The 16,333-nt window shown below is 42.5% G+C and overlaps 1 protein-coding gene across 1 annotated transcript in view; it reads left to right on the top strand.

Annotated features, from left to right (window-relative positions):
* Positions 1–16,333, top strand: part of KIF21B (kinesin family member 21B) — a 411,687-nt gene that overhangs the window by 279,016 nt on the left and 116,338 nt on the right. Inside the window, exon 25 of the mRNA XM_075335818.1 lies at positions 11,334–11,533. Coding sequence (XP_075191933.1) covers positions 11,334–11,533 — 200 coding nt within the window. The remainder of the gene's footprint in view (positions 1–11,333; positions 11,534–16,333) is intronic.

Below are 16,333 nucleotides of genomic sequence, written 5' to 3'. Positions count from 1 at the left end.
CTGGAGACGGGTGGCTTGTTGGGTAATCATGAGTTAATACTGGCTTTGTTTTACTAGCCAGTATTAAGCTAGAGATTCTTAATGTCAGGCACGTTTGACCCGGCCATTAAGAATCTCCAATAAAGGGTTAAAAAAAACACCACACAGAGAAAAAATACTTTAATAGAAAAAAATACACAGACACATTAGAGACTCCATCTTTATTACCCCCTGTCACCCCTCCACGATCCTGCTCTTCTGTCTTCTTTCCCCTTCAACACATGCAGCTCTGCTCCATCAGACAGCACAGCTGCATGGGGGAAGACGCTGTGCTCTGTGCAGAAATCACTCTGTGAGAGTGACCACAGGCTACCGGCTGTAAGCGGTGGCACGGGTTGCCATAGCAACGCTGCTCCGATCACGTGATTCCGGTGCCGCTGCGTGCTGGTAGCGGGACGTCCCCGTCACTGCTACCAAGCGCGTTGCTATGGCAACGGTGATCTCCGTGATTGACCGGCTGTGTCGGCCGGTCAGGAGCCGGCTTCTGCGGACACTGGTAACTACGGTAAACATCGGGTAACCCAGAAGCCCTTTCCTTGGTTACCCAATGTTTACTGTAGTTACCAGCGTCCGCCACTCTCACGCTGCCAGTGCCAGCCTCCTGCACACATAGCCAGACTACACATCGGGTTAAATTAACCCGCTGTGTACTGTAACTAGGAGTGCAGGGATCCAGCGCTAAGCGGTGTGCACTGGTAACCAAGGTAAATATCGGGTTGGTTACCCGATATTTACCTTAGTTACCAAGCGCAGCATCGCTTCCACGTGTGCTGCTGGCTGTGGGCTGGTCACTGGTTGCTGGTGAGATCTGCCTGTGTGACAGCTCACCAGCAACCCGTGCAGCGACGCTGCAGCGATCCCTGCCAGGTCAGGTTGCTAGTGGGATCGCTGGAGCGTCGCTTAGTGTGACGGTACCTTAAGGGAACGGGGAAGCAGAGCGAGGAGTCGAGCTAGAGCATGTCGCCGGTACACGGCGATACACAAACGTGCACCGTGTAACAGAGAGATGCAATGACAGGTCCTACATGACGCGTCATAGTCATGTGACCAGTCTGTAGCCAATGAGATAACAGGCACGTGACTGGTCACATAGCTATTTTTCACGTCACGATAGGTCCTGCATCACTGCTGGCAGTGCTGGTTACCGGAAGGATTCAGCGATCATCGGATGGAATAGCGGCAGGATACAGAGTGCAGGAGGGATCGCGGGGACCGGTAAGTGTTATGGCAATGTTTATTAACTGTATGTGTACATTTATAATGTGTTTTTATGTGTTTGTGATTGCCTCCTATTGTTTCCTATGCGGTTCGAGTTCGGTTCGTCGAACGTTCGTCGAACGAGACGCCCGTTCGGCGAACCGAACTCGAGCCGAATCGTGACCGGTTCGCTCATCTCTAGTGATGTGATGTGTGATTGTGTGTATGATGTGATGTGTGATTGTGTGTGTAATGTGATGTGTGTCGGGGTGCGATCACTGCAGGTCCTACCGCTCAGCGTCTGGTGAGTGTGATTGCAGGATGTCCGCTTTCTATAATGAAGTATCCTGCAGTATCTTTAACTTTTTTAGCTGCACGGACACTTCATTATTGAACCGCTACTAGGGCTTATTTTCGGGGGATGGTTTATATTTAAGCCTTGCTAGAAAAATGCTTAAAATCCCTGCTAGGGCTTATTTTTGGGGAGGGTTTATTTTAAAAAAACACGGTATGTATAGTTCTATGCAAATAGACTGCAGAAATTATATTTAAATTCAATTTTTTATTCTACTTATGTATTACCAATTTGGGTTTTTGTTCTGTTTTTACTTCTCTATTGCTTTTTAATGGTGTTTTATTCTTAATACATAAATAAAGATATATTTTTTATGGTATTCTCACCCAGAGTTTTTTGTATATAGGCTGTGGCTAGAGCTTGTAACATCATGTACAGGAGCTAAGCACCATGAGCAGCATCACATTTCAGCTGGACAGCTGCTATTTAGCTGACTGTTCTATGTCAAGTAGGATGGCGGCACCAGCCGGTGGCTGCAGTTTAGTGCAGACAGTGTTGGAGACTGAGGAAGAATAAGCGTCTCCCTGCTTTGGCGAATAACCAGTGATTCCTTATGATGACTATGAAACGCGTTGAACAATAAAAAACCACATGTTTTATCCCTACTGATCTTCAACGATTGTCCTTCCTCTTCCAGGATGTATTAACTCCTTCTATTTCTATATACAATCAATGTCAACCTTGGGTTCTGCAGTAGCCAATATTGATTGTATGCTTATGACTAAGGACTGCTTTTAATTTCCCCTGTTTGTCCGAAATGTGTAAAGCCGCTAGGCAAATCGCATGGCGATTTTTTGGATGACCTGTGTACATTCGTTTTAGATTTTCTAATAAAGTTCCAAGTTTTATATTACTGCATTGGTGCTGAGTCCCAAACCCTTTTTCCTTCAATATGTACTTCTTCTTGTGTTAAATTAATTACCGTATTTTTCGCTTTATAAGACGCACCTGATTATAAGACGCACCCCCAAATTTGGTGAAGGAATAGAGAATTTTTTAATAAATGGGGTACGTCTTATAATGCCAGTGTCCGTTTAACAAATCATATAGGGTATATGTCCCTCATAGCCCCCATCCTAAAATTAGCCCGCTTAATCTGGATATGGCCACCTTATATTGAATATAGCACCCTTATGCTGGCACACATGCCCCAGTGATGCCACATGTCCTCTAAGGCTGGCACACGGCCCCTATGGCTAACACACAGCCCCCTGTAGCTGGCGCACAGCCCCCAGTGATGCCACATGTCCCCTATTGCTGGCACACGTTCCCTATGGCTGGCACACGGCCCCTATGGCTGGCACACGGCCCCCAGTGATGCCACATGTCCCCTATGGCTGGCACACAGCCCTCTGTGGCTATCACACGGCCCCCAGTGATGCCACATGTCCCCTATGGCTGGCACACGTCCTCTATGGCTGGCACATGGCCCCCTGTGGCTGGCACATGGCCCCTATGGCTGGCACATGGCCCCCTGTGGCTGGCACACGGCCCACTGTGGCTGGCACACGGACCACTGTGGCTGGCACATGGCCCACTGTGGCTGGCACACATCACCCTGTGTTAGATATCGCCCCCATGCTGCTGCTTTTAGTAAAATAAACTTTCCTTACCTTCTCCAGCACTGCCTGCCTCGTATCTCCCTTAGTGGGGTTGAGCTCCTCCTTTCTCCTGCACTTCCTACTTCCTGGTTCTCGGTGCGATCATGTGATCGGCACAACAGAGAGATATCTCTGTGTGCCTGATCACAGCAGCAGGAGGGAGACCAGGGAGACACACAGGAGGAGGTAAGGAAAGAGTTTTTTATTTTACTATTGGCAGCAGCATGGGGGCCATAGGTAACATAGGGGGGTATGTGCGATCGAAAGGAAACACAGGCAGATACAATATGCGCCGCTCCCCCAGCCCATCACCATGGTGCGGTTTCAGGACCACGGTGATGGACAGCGGCTGTGCATATTATATGAGCGGGAGCAGGAGATTTAACGCTGCCGCCCGCAGCTTTCACCTGCCTCTACTAGCCTCCACCAGCCCCCCCAGAAGCCTCCAGCACGGCTCCAGAGCGGCCCCCACCTCCCCTGGACCCTGCAGTATATAATCCGTATATTCGGATTATAAGACGCACCCCCTACTTCCCCCAAAATTTGGGGAAACAAAAGTGCGTCTTATAAAAATACGGTATATAGGGTGGTGAACTTTGATTTTTCACTTGTTGAATGATCCCTGGAACAGTCTGCTCCTTGGTGAACACTGATGAGAAGTGCCTGTTTAATATCTCAGTCTTTTGTTTGTCCTCTATAACTAACTTGTTATTATATTTTAAGGGGCCGATGCTATCCTTTCTTTTCCTTTTTGCATTAATGTATTTATAAAAGATTTTGGGATTTATTTTAATGTCCTTGGCGATTTTTGTTTCAGTAGCTAATTTTGATTGTTTGATTTCTTTTTTGCATTTCCTATTTTTATCTTTATACTTCTGAAATGCTATTTCTGTATTCTCAGCCTTTAAGATTTTTATCGTCCTTTGTTTTTGTTTTATTATACTTTGTACAGTCTTATATATCCATAGTGGTTTCTTTTTATTCCTGGATATTTTATTACCAGAGTATATAAGTTTTTTACTGGACTCTAGGAGTATATCCTTAAACTTACCCCAGTTATGTTCAATATCCCCAGTTACCATGACTTTGTCCCAATCTACACATTTAAGCTCTTCCCTTAAGTTGTTGAAATCAGCTTTCCTAAAATTCCAGGTTTTAGCATTTCCCCTTTGAAATGTTCTATTGAATATTACTTTGAAGCTTACCATATTATGATCGCTATTGCCCAAGTGCTCCCAGACCTATAGATCTGAAATTGTATCTGGTCTATTTGACAGGACCAGATCTACCAAATTATCTCCCTGGTCGGTTCATCTACCATCTGAGAGAAGTAATTGTCTTGAATTGTAGATAAGAACTTACAGCTTTTAGCACAACCAGAAGATTCTATGTCCCACTGAATGTCTGGATAGTTGAAATCCCCCATAATAAGAACCCGATTATTATTATTATTATTATTTTTATTAGCTGCCTTTTCAATTTGTTCCAGCATTTCACCCTCTATTTGTTCAGGTATGTTAGCTGGCTTATAGCAAACTCCAATTAGCATTTTTCCATTATTCCCCACTCCATGTACTTTTACCCATACTGACACTACATTGTTGCAGTTCCCCCCAATGTCATCATTCAACGCAGGTTTTAGGTTAGATTTGATAAATATACACACCCCACCACCTCTTTTGTCTTTCCTGTACTTCCTGAATGTAGTATAACCTTCTAAGTTTGTCACCCAGGCATGGCTTTCATCCAGCCAGGTTTCTGTAATGCCCACCACATCATAATCCATGGTTGATATAAGAGTCTCTAATGCATTCATTTTGTTTGCAAGACTTCTTGCGTTTGCCAGAAGACATTTAATACTATTAACACAATTATTACTCCTAGCCTCCCTACGTTTCTTGCATGTCCCTGTCGCCCCTAATCCTTCATTGACTCCTACCATTTCACTGTCTCTATCTGCTCTATCTATCCCCTTATTTGCTCCACTGCCCCCCAGATCCTAGTTTAAAAGCTCCTCCATCCGTCTGACCATTTTCTCCCCCAGCACAGCTGCACCCTCCCCATTGAGGTGCAGCCCGTCCCTACCGCAGAGCCTGTAGCCGATTGATAAGTCGGCCCAGTTCTCCATGAACCCGAACCCTTCCTTCCTGCACCAATTTCTAAGCCACGTATTTATCTCCCTAAGCTACCGCTGTCTTTCTAGGGACGCTCGTGGCACAGGTAGTATTTCTGAAATTAGCACCTTGGAGGTCCTGGACTTCAGCTTCTCTCCTAGTTACCTGTAATCATTTTTAAGGACCTTCCACCTGCCTCTAACTTTGTCAGTAGTATCAATGTGCATCATGCCTGCTGGGTTTTCCCCAGCCCCACCCAGCAATCTGTCTATCCGAGCAGCAATATGCCAAACCCGAGCAGACAATACACTGTTCGGCATTCACGGTCTCGGCGACAGATGACCCTGTCTCTCCGCCTAATTATTGAGTCCCCTACCACCAACATCTGTCTGACCTTTGCTGCACTCCTATTTCCCTCCTTCCTACAGCAGTCGTTTTCCGGGTTGCTAGGAGCAACATCCTGCTGTAGTGATCCTAGTCCTGGCCCTTCATTCCTAATAGCAGCCAAACAGGCATATTTACTAGGTTGTGCCAATTCAGGGTTAGGCTCCCTTACATTTTTTCCCCTACCTCTTCTTCTAACGGTTACCCAGCTACCTACCTCTGGGTCCTGATCTTCCCCACCTCCACCCTCCTCCATATAACTGGCAATAGTCAGAGAAAGCTCAGTGAGTTCTAAACTCCTCTCCGGGTTTGCAATACTCCTGAGTGTTGCAAGCTGCTTATTTAGATTAAATAATCGTTCTGTTAATTCCTTTATCTGGTACACCATATGCGCCTTTTTGTCATTTCAGCTTTGTACTACTCGGTGAATAAGCAGTGAATGTAACAATCAGTTTGAACCTGAGAGAAGCAGTGTACAGAGCCAGAACAGCATGGTTCGTTTCACTGGTTTGGTACATTGCTCCTACTAAATTCAATATAAAAAAACCAAGGAGAAAATTGCATGAAAAATACCCTGACTATAAATAAATAAATTGCAAGTGCTTAATAACAGGGTACTTAGTGTATACATTTTTGCAAAAAGGTAAAAAGCTGTCTCACCTCGTCACGGTGTACCCATCTGAGACAGTCCCTAACCTACTGAAGTTAAAAACATTATCAATACCTGACTTGTGTCATGTCAAACTCCAATATGAATGGTGGCAAGTGGTCAGCTGTGTCCCAGATTAAATACACAGTGAAGTGAGACGCAATTAGTTGTTCAGTCTCAGTATTAGGAGGGCTGCGCCCCCAACTTGCAAAAAAGCAAGACAACATACAAAAAACACAAAAAAAACTGAGCTGAAACAATGTTCAGTAAACATGCAACATTAAGCATGTGAATTGCAGCCTCAAGACAAGAAAAAAACCAAGGAGAAAATTGCATGAAAAATACCCTGACTATAAATAAATAAATTGCAAGTGCTTAATAACAGGGTACTTAGTGTATACATTTTTGCAAAAAGGTAAAAAGCTGTCTCACCTCGTCACGGTGTACCCATCTGAGACAGTCCCTAACCTACTGAAGTTAAAAACATTATCAATACCTGACTTGTGTCATGTCAAACTCCAATATGAATGGTGGCAAGTGGTCAGCTGTGTCCCAGATTAAATACACAGTGAAGTGAGACGCAATTAGTTGTTCAGTCTCAGTATTAGGAGGGCTGCGCCCCCAACTTGCAAAAAAGCAAGACAACATACAAAAAACACAAAAAAAAAAAACACAAAAAAAAAAAAACACAAAAAAAACTGAGCTGAAACAATGTTCAGTAAACATGCAACATTAAGCATGTGAATTGCAGCCTCAAGACTAGAAAAAAACCAAGGAGAAAATTGCATGAAAAATACCCTGACTATAAATAAATAAATTGCAAGTGCTTAATAACAGGGTACTTAGTGTATGCATTTTTGCAAAAAGGTAAAAAGCTGTCTCACCTCGTCACGGTGTACCCATCTGAGACAGTCCCTAACCTACTGAAGTTAAAAACATTATCAATACCTGACTTGTGTCATGTCAAACTCCAATATGAATGGTGGCAAGTGGTCAGCTGTGTCCCAGATTAAATACACAGTGAAGTGAGACGCAATTAGTTGTTCAGTCTCAGTATTAGGAGGGCTGCGCCCCCAACTTGCAAAAAAGCAAGACAACATACAAAAAACACAAAAAAAACTGAGCTGAAACAATGTTCAGTAAACATGCAACATTAAGCATGTGAATTGCAGCCTCAAGACTAGAAAAAAACCAAGGAGAAAATTGCATGAAAAATACCCTGACTATAAATAAATAAATTGCAAGTGCTTAATAACAGGCTACTTAGTGTATACATTTTTGCAAAAAGGTAAAAAGCTGTCTCACCTCGTCACGGTGTACCCATCTGAGACAGTCCCTAACCTACTGAAGTTAAAAACATTATCAATACCTGACTTGTGTCATGTCAAACTCCAATATGAATGGTGGCAAGTGGTCAGCTGTGTCCCAGATTAAATACACAGTGAAGTGAGACGCAATTAGTTGTTCAGTCTCAGTATTAGGAGGGCTGCGCCCCCAACTTGCAAAAAAGCAAGACAACATACAAAAAACACAAAAAAAACTGAGCTGAAACAATGTTCAGTAAACATGCAACATTAAGCATGTGAATTGCAGCCTCAAGACTAGAAAAAAACCAAGGAGAAAATTGCATGAAAAATACCCTGACTATAAATAAATAAATTGCAAGTGCTTAATAACAGGGTACTTAGTGTATACATTTTTGCAAAAAGGTAAAAAGCTGTCTCACCTCGTCACGGTGTACCCATCTGAGACAGTCCCTAACCTACTGAAGTTAAAAACATTATCAATACCTGACTTGTGTCATGTCAAACTCCAATATGAATGGTGGCAAGTGGTCAGCTGTGTCCCAGATTAAATACACAGTGAAGTGAGACGCAATTAGTTGTTCAGTCTCAGTATTAGGAGGGCTGCGCCCCCAACTTGCAAAAAAGCAAGACAACATACAAAAAACACAAAAAAAACTGAGCTGAAACAATGTTCAGTAAACATGCAACATTAAGCATGTGAATTTTTTTGTGTTTTTTGTATGTTGTCTTGCTTTTTTGCAAGTTGGGGGCGCAGCCCTCCTAATACTGAGACTGAACAACTAATTGCGTCTCACTTCACTGTGTATTTAATCTGGGACACAGCTGACCACTTGCCACCATTCATATTGGAGTTTGACATGACACAAGTCAGGTATTGATAATGTTTTTAACTTCAGTAGGTTAGGGACTGTCTCAGATGGGTACACCGTGACGAGGTGAGACACCTTTTTACCTTTTTGCAAAAATGTATACACTAAGTACCCTGTTATTAAGCACTTGCAATTTATTTATTTATAGTCAGGGTATTTTTCATGCAATTTTCTCCTTGTTTTTTTTCTAGTCTTGAGGCTGCAATTCACATGCTTAATGTTGCATGTTTACTGAACATTGTTTCAGCTCAGTTTTTTTTGTGTTTTTTGTATGTTGTCTTGCTTTTTTGCAAGTTGGGGGTGCAGCCCTCCTAATACTGAGACTGAACAACTAATTGCGTCTCACTTCACTGTGTATTTAATCTGGGACACAGCTGACCACTTGCCACCATTCATATTGGAGTTTGACATGACACAAGTCAGGTATTGATAATGTTTTTAACTTCAGTAGGTTAGGGACTGTCTCAGATGGGTACACCGTGACGAGGTGAGACAGCTTTTTACCTTTTTGCAAAAATGTATACACTAAGTACCCTGTTATTAAGCACTTGCAATTTATTTATTTATAGTCAGGGTATTTTTCATGCAATTTTCTCCTTGTTTTTTTTCTAGTCTTGAGGCTGCAATTCACATGCTTAATGTTGCATGTTTACTAAACATTGTTTCAGCTCAGTTTTTTTTTGTGTTTTTTGTAAATTCAATATAAATAGGTTTCAGTTGAGTTTTTTTAAAACTTTTCCTTTATTTATTGAATATCTAAAAAGAAAAAGATATATAGTCATAAGGCGCTAGCCATAGCGAGATATATTCAAAGAGACAATCACTGAGGGAAGGGAATAACAACCAAAGAGGTTAACTTATTCAAATCCTGAGAATCGTACAAAGTAATAACATCATTTAAGTGTTAAAGAACCATAGTTGTTTACACTGAGTGTTGCAACCGAGACAAAGAAGAAAGAAAGAGAAAGAGAATAGCAGGAAGAAGATCAGCAGAAGAAGAAGCACGGAGAGAAGAGGGGAGGACAAGGTGAGGAAGGGAAAGCAATATGAAAATGTGTTCCCAGATGAAGCGCAAAGAGCTCAGCTTAGTTCTCCCCGATAAAGGACTTATAATCTCCCGATGTTCTAATTTCATTCTAATAAAACCAGGTTTTGTACAAATGATCATGTGAGTTATTAATCGTAGACGTGAGATATTCCATTAAAATCACCTGATTTATTTTAGTCAACCACATAGCTTTATGAGGGCTTATTTTTTGCGGGAAAAATTGTACTTTTCAATGACACTATTAATTTTATCATATAATGTACTTGAAAGTAGGAAAAATAATTCCAAGTGAGTTGAAATTTAAAAAAAGTGCAATTCCACAATGGTTGTTTATTTACCATCTTCACTATATGGAAAAACTGACCATGCAGTATGATTCTCGATCCAGCATTAGTCTGCAGATAACAAACGTATAGTTTTTATTGTTTTTTTATTTAAGTGGTGAAAATTTTGGGCGAAATTTGTAAAAACAAAAAAGCTTATGTTGCCATTTTGTCAGACCTGTACCGCTTTTAATTTTCAGGATATAGGGCTGTGCGAGGGCTTATTTTTTTGCTCCCATAGTCTTTATTGATACCATTTTGGGGTATTCGAGATATTTTGATCGTCTCTAATTGCATTTTATTGATTTTTAAATGGGGCAAAAGGGAGGTGATTTGAACTTTCATTTTTTTTTGTATCTTTAAAAACTTTTTTTACTTTTACTGTATTTAATAGTTGCCTTAGGGGACTTCGAGCAGCTATCATCTCAACACTTGTGCTATACATAGCGGTACATCAGCGCTGATATGTATAGTGAAAATCATGATCTTCTATGACTGGCAGCTAACTGCTGGGTTTCATAGAAGAATTTTAATGACATGAATGGGGGTCTTTAGCAGACCCTCTCCTGTCATGGCAACTCACGATCATGGTGCGTGTGTTAAATGCCACTGTCAGAGTTTGACACTGGCATTTAATAGGTTAACAGCCTGATTAAATCAGCCATCATCTGCAGGGAAAGATGTGGTCTTGGTGTACATGTATGTCAAAGATCGTGAAGGGATTTAATTCACTTGCACCTGGAAATATGGTATAATGGAGTATATCATGGATTAATTAATTCACAGTCACACAGACTCTTCAGATCCAGCACCTTCCTTTACCCTTTGAGTTATGTAATATTATTCACAGACTGAGACTACCACTTACAAAATTTCTGTTATTCAGGGCTTCAGTTGTGCACCACACTCTGTTTAAGCCCATCTATCCCTTTGTCTAATGATGTGCTACATGCTCTGACCTCCTAGCCCTAGTCTGTAAAACCTTAACATTACACTTACAATTAAAAACTGAGAACTATATAGAGAAATCCTAATTGTGTTTCCGAAGATCATCCATCGCTCCCCTTCTACTCCTCACTATCCCTTGTTTGGCTAAAACATATCTGTGTGGAGAAGGAGCCTTCTTACTTTGCCTTGGCTGCAGTAGGATAAAAGATTGTTAAATGGGTTTTCTAGGCGTATGATATTGCTGACTTATTAAAAGGATATGTCATCAATATCACATCAGTTGTTATCAGCAGAGGCAGCTGTATGTAAAAATGTCCTTTTGTTGTTGACTTTTCAACTGTGATTTTTGAAATTTAGGATTTTTAATTCTGTTCATGTAAAAAATAATCAGCTTCTAAATGTTCTTGGTTGCATCGCAACTTGTAGTGATGACTTACGTATAATGTTTACTTGGGATTGCTAAATTTATTTTGTTCCTATTTTTTCATCTCGATTTAAGGGAGAACCCCGCCTTTCATGGCAATTGAAGGCTGTGTCTGCAGAGTCAATAAGCCCATTGCTCGAAGCCTCTTCCAAAAACATTACCAAGTCTTTGGCATCATTGACTGATATCCTAGAAGACATTGGAGGATTCTCTACTACTTCTCTGCGGGGCAGAGGCTCACACAGTTTTACCCTGCCAGCACGTGGAAATACCTTGTAAGTGTTACTTATAAGCTGTATGTCAGACTTCAGCTAATTGCCCCTCCCTATACAAATGTCAATTGGCAAATGCACATAACAACATTTTTCCAGGTTTAGGAAGATGTAAGAATAGCAGCAACAATATTGTCAAATGGGGTCTGACATAAATAGTAGGAAATTACTGTATTTTTTTCAGACTATAAGGCTATGTGTCCACGGTAGAATGTACCTGCGGATTTTTCTGCATGAAAATCCGCGACTTTCACGGCAAATCCGCACCCGCGGATTTGCCGCGGATTTGCCGCGGATTTATTGCGGATTTGCCGCGGATTTTGATGCGGATTTTTTTTTTTTTCCCATTCTAAACCCAAAATCCACACCAAAATCCGCAACAAATAATTGACATGCTGCAGATTTTTCCGCATCAAAATCCGCGGCAAATCCGCCGCGGAAAAATCCACAGCATTTCCAAAATGCCATTGAAATGGCTTGGAATTGCCGCTGCTGCAGATTTTCGGCAAATCCGCGGTAAATCCGCGGCAAATCCGCGGCAAAATCCGCGGTAAATCCGCAGCGTGGGCACATAGCCTAAGATGTTCCTGATTGTAAGACTAACCTTCGGTTTAGACAGCAGAAAATAAGAAAAACATGTTTCCTATTAATTAAAACTTCCCTGGTGGTATAAAGTAGAGGGGCCACTAGCAATTTTAATGTACTAGGGTGGAATAGGGAGGTAATAAATCTATTGTTAGTGTCTCTTTGCAGTCTGTATTATACGTACAAAGCTCTGCTACATACAAACTACATGCAGATACAGGCACACACAGCTAAGCTACATAAAAACTACATGCAGATATAGACACATACAGTTCTACATACACATGTAGACACACAGCACTGCTACATGCAAACTATAGTCACATATACACACACTCTGGTACATTCACATATAAACGTACACAGCTATGCTACATGCACATGTAAATGCATACAGCTCTGCTATATGCACATATAGACAAATAGCTCTGCTACATGAACATATAGACACACATACAGCCCTGCTACATGCAAACTACATTGACAAATAGACACATACAGCCCTACTACATGCACACTACATGCGCATATCGATACACACAACTTGTTACGGGGGGCTGTCTGATAACCTAAAGGAGTATCAGACATTCAGGGTCCACCGTGCAAAGACTTTGCTGCAGACTATGGCAGAGTGCAATACCTCTGTTAACTCACAGAAGGATATAATAAATAAGTAAGTAAAGCAATTCCTCCCTTACTTGGAGGGTGTGTGGAATGATCTCTGTTAATAATCACAGAGACAAAGGCAATGTGTGCGAAATGGCACCTACCTAGGTCCGCTCTTCTAGTGGTGCAAAAGAGACGAACAGCAGCGTAAGCCGCACAAAGCTCCTACCTCTGTTCGCTCCCCTAGTGTGCGAGGACACGAACCACTAGATATGGCACCTGCCTAGGTCCGCTCTTCTAGTGGTGCAAAAGAGACGAACAGCAGCGTAAGCCGCACAAAGCTCCTACCTCTGTTTGCTCCCCTAGTGTGCGAGGATACGAACAACTGCCAGACGCAGTATATGGAACGTTACCCTAGCGGCAACGTCCACCTACGAGTCGAATCACAAGCCCCAGTCAGACCATGTGCCTCAGGCACCTGCCTATGTCCGCTCCCCTAAGAGGTAAGGATACGGACAGCAGCCGAAGCTGTAAGGTATAAGAACGCTACCCTGCCGGTAGCGCTCGCCTAGCATAGACAGAGGAATGCCTAGAGGAACGCGCACAGAGCGTCTACTCTTATGCATGAACCAAGAGGACTGAGCACCATGCGGCGTGTGTCAGGGTCTTATATAGACTCTGTGCCTCATCCAAGATGGAGGACACCAGAGCCAATCCGCTGCCAGAACGACAGGAGTGACGTCATGCTGGCCTATCACCGAGCAAGGCGTCACAAGCACATGACCAGCAACCAATCGGCATAGAAGGTGTCAGAGACATGTGACCTCGTGTCAGCGATGATGTCACCCGCACATGTGCAATGGCTCCAAGATAAGACTTAGTCTCCGGCGCTCGCACATGTGCAGTAGAAAGAAATCTGGACTTAGTCTCCAGCGCTCGCACATGTGCAGTAGCAAGAAATCTGGACTTAGTTTCCAGCGCTCGCACATGTGCAGTAGCAAGAAATCTGGACATAGTCTCCAGTGCTCGCAGCAACCGTAACACAGCTCTTGTACATGCACATATAGACACACACACACACACACCACTGATGCATGCACATATAGACACACATATATCTCTGCTACTTGCATATTTGCACACACACTTTACATTATCACATGTTCCAGTTACACTTACACATACATACATAGACACACAAATGACCGCAGCTTGCAGTCTCACACACACACACACACACACACTATACATTACCACATCTTGCAGTTACTGATCGGGATTTGAACAGAGGCTGCACCCGCTTAGCAGCTGAAAGACCTTCTACATGGTTAACTTTAGGACCTTTCAAGTCATGTGTGTGTGTGTTATGATCCGGTACCCATGGAAGATTACAAAAACTCACATTTGTGAAAAAAACACCAAGAAACAGGAGTAGTTGGAACCTGAGCGGACTGCAATCCCCTGACTATCAGACCACACTAGTAGCCATGGAGCATTCCTAAAAACCTAGATGCAATGTCACAGCCTGAGAAACTAGCTACGCCTCACAGAATGAAATGAGGAAATCTACTTTGCCTCAGAGTAGTCCCCAAAGGAGTAGGTATCCTCCCACATATAAAGATTACGGTGATATAGAAAAACATAATACTCAGATAGGTAAAATAGAATTAGCAAAGGCGAGGCCCAACTAACTTGATACACAGAACAGGAAAGGAACTGATTGCGGTCAGTGCAAAATCCCTATAGCAAAATACCAAACTCCTGATAGCAAAAAGGTCCTTGAGGTCATACGACATCACCCCCAAATATATCAGGTACTCCTGTAAATAATGGGAGAACAAAATACCAAAAAAGAACACAAAATACAAAATAGAAAATAATTAAATCAGACAGGGATAAAATCCCTTTTCCTGCAGGAAAGCCAGCACAGGGGAAACTCCCATGCTCACAACACAATTGAAAACAAAGCTTCACCTGCAAGAAAAGAGATACACAGCAAAAATAGGAAAAACAACACTAAAAGGTGTAAACCAGAAAGCAAGGCAAAACTGAAACTTATCTGTAGAAGTCTTGCTCAGAGTTAAAAGAAAGGGCAAATCTCCAGGCCAGAAACAGAGACAGGGAATATACAATTATAACCAGCATCAGCCGGGCTGAAAGTGCTCTCCTATATAGACCAGATTTGTCTGCAATAGGACTTCCCCAATTCCCTATTAACACCGACACCTGTCTGAGTCAATGGTTCAGATTTAGCTCCACCACCATTCCTTGCCACCAGAGGGAGCTTCAGAACAGTACCCACACAGACAACATTCAAAACAGTACCCCCCCTTGAGGAGGGGTCACCGAACCCTCACCAGAACCACCGAGTCTGTCAGGATGGGCATGGTGGAAGGCACGAACCAATCTGTCAGTGTGAATGTCAGAAGAAAAGACCCAAGAATTGTCCTCCTGACCATAACCCTTCCACTTAACAAGATACTGGAGTTTTCGTCTATTAAAACGGGAATCCAAAATTTTCTCTAGCTCATACTCCAGATCCCCTTCTACCAACACAGGATCCGGGGGCACCACCATAGGAACTACTGGCTCCACATGTTTCTTTAACAAAGACTTATGAAAGACATTGTGAATTTTAAACGATACGGGATTAATAATCTCCGAAATCTTATAGGGCCCTATAAATCTAGGCTTAAATTTAGGTGAGGAAACTCTCATAGGAGCATTCCTGGAGGACAACCAGACCATGTTCCCCGGGGACCAACTGTCCTACGTCGGTTGGCAAACCTTTGCGCATTCTCCTAGGATTGAAACAATTTGAGCACTACTTGAGCCCAAATCTGCTGCATTCTCTCCACTACAGAATAAACACCCGGGCAGGCCGAAGCAGCAACCTACCCTGAAGAAAACCTGGGATGAAATCCAAAATTGCAGAAAAAAGGCGACATCAAAGTAGCAGAGCTCGCCCTATTATTGAGAGAAAACTCTGCCAAGGGCAAAAAAGAAACCCAATCATCTTGATCAGCAGATACAAAACACCTCATATACGTTTCCAAGGTCTGATTAGTTCTCAGTCTGGCCATTGGTCTGAGGATGAAAGCAGAAGAAAAAGACAGTTCAATACCTGATCTAGAACAAAATGCTCTCCAAAATCTAGACACAAACTGAACTCCTCTGTCTGATACAATATTCTTAGGAATACCATGTAAATGAACCACGTGTTGAAAAATCAAGCGCACCAACTCTGAAGAAGATGGCAACTTCGGCAATGGTACCAAATGGACCATCTTAGAGAATCTGTCACAAATAACCCAAATAGCCGTCATCCTTTGAGAGACAGGAAGATCCAAGATAAAGTCTATGGCAATATGAGTCAAGGGTCTCCTAGGCACAGGTAATGGCAACAACAATCCACTAGAATGTGCACAAGAAGGTTTGCATCTGGAACAAATTCCACAAGATTGCACGAAACTCCTGACATCCCGAGACAAAGAAGGCCATCAAAAAGACCTACTCACAAGATCCCTAGTACTAAAAATCCCAGGATGACCAGCCAAAACAGAACAATGAATCTCGGACAAAACTCTAGTTCTCCATTGATCAGGAACATAA

Source organism: Anomaloglossus baeobatrachus, chromosome 2 (genome assembly GCF_048569485.1).
Source record: "Anomaloglossus baeobatrachus isolate aAnoBae1 chromosome 2, aAnoBae1.hap1, whole genome shotgun sequence".
NCBI classification, from domain to species: Eukaryota; Metazoa; Chordata; class Amphibia; order Anura; family Aromobatidae; genus Anomaloglossus; species Anomaloglossus baeobatrachus.
The sequence above is the reverse complement of the archived record's forward strand: the minus strand, read 5'-3'. Positions and strand labels throughout refer to the sequence as shown.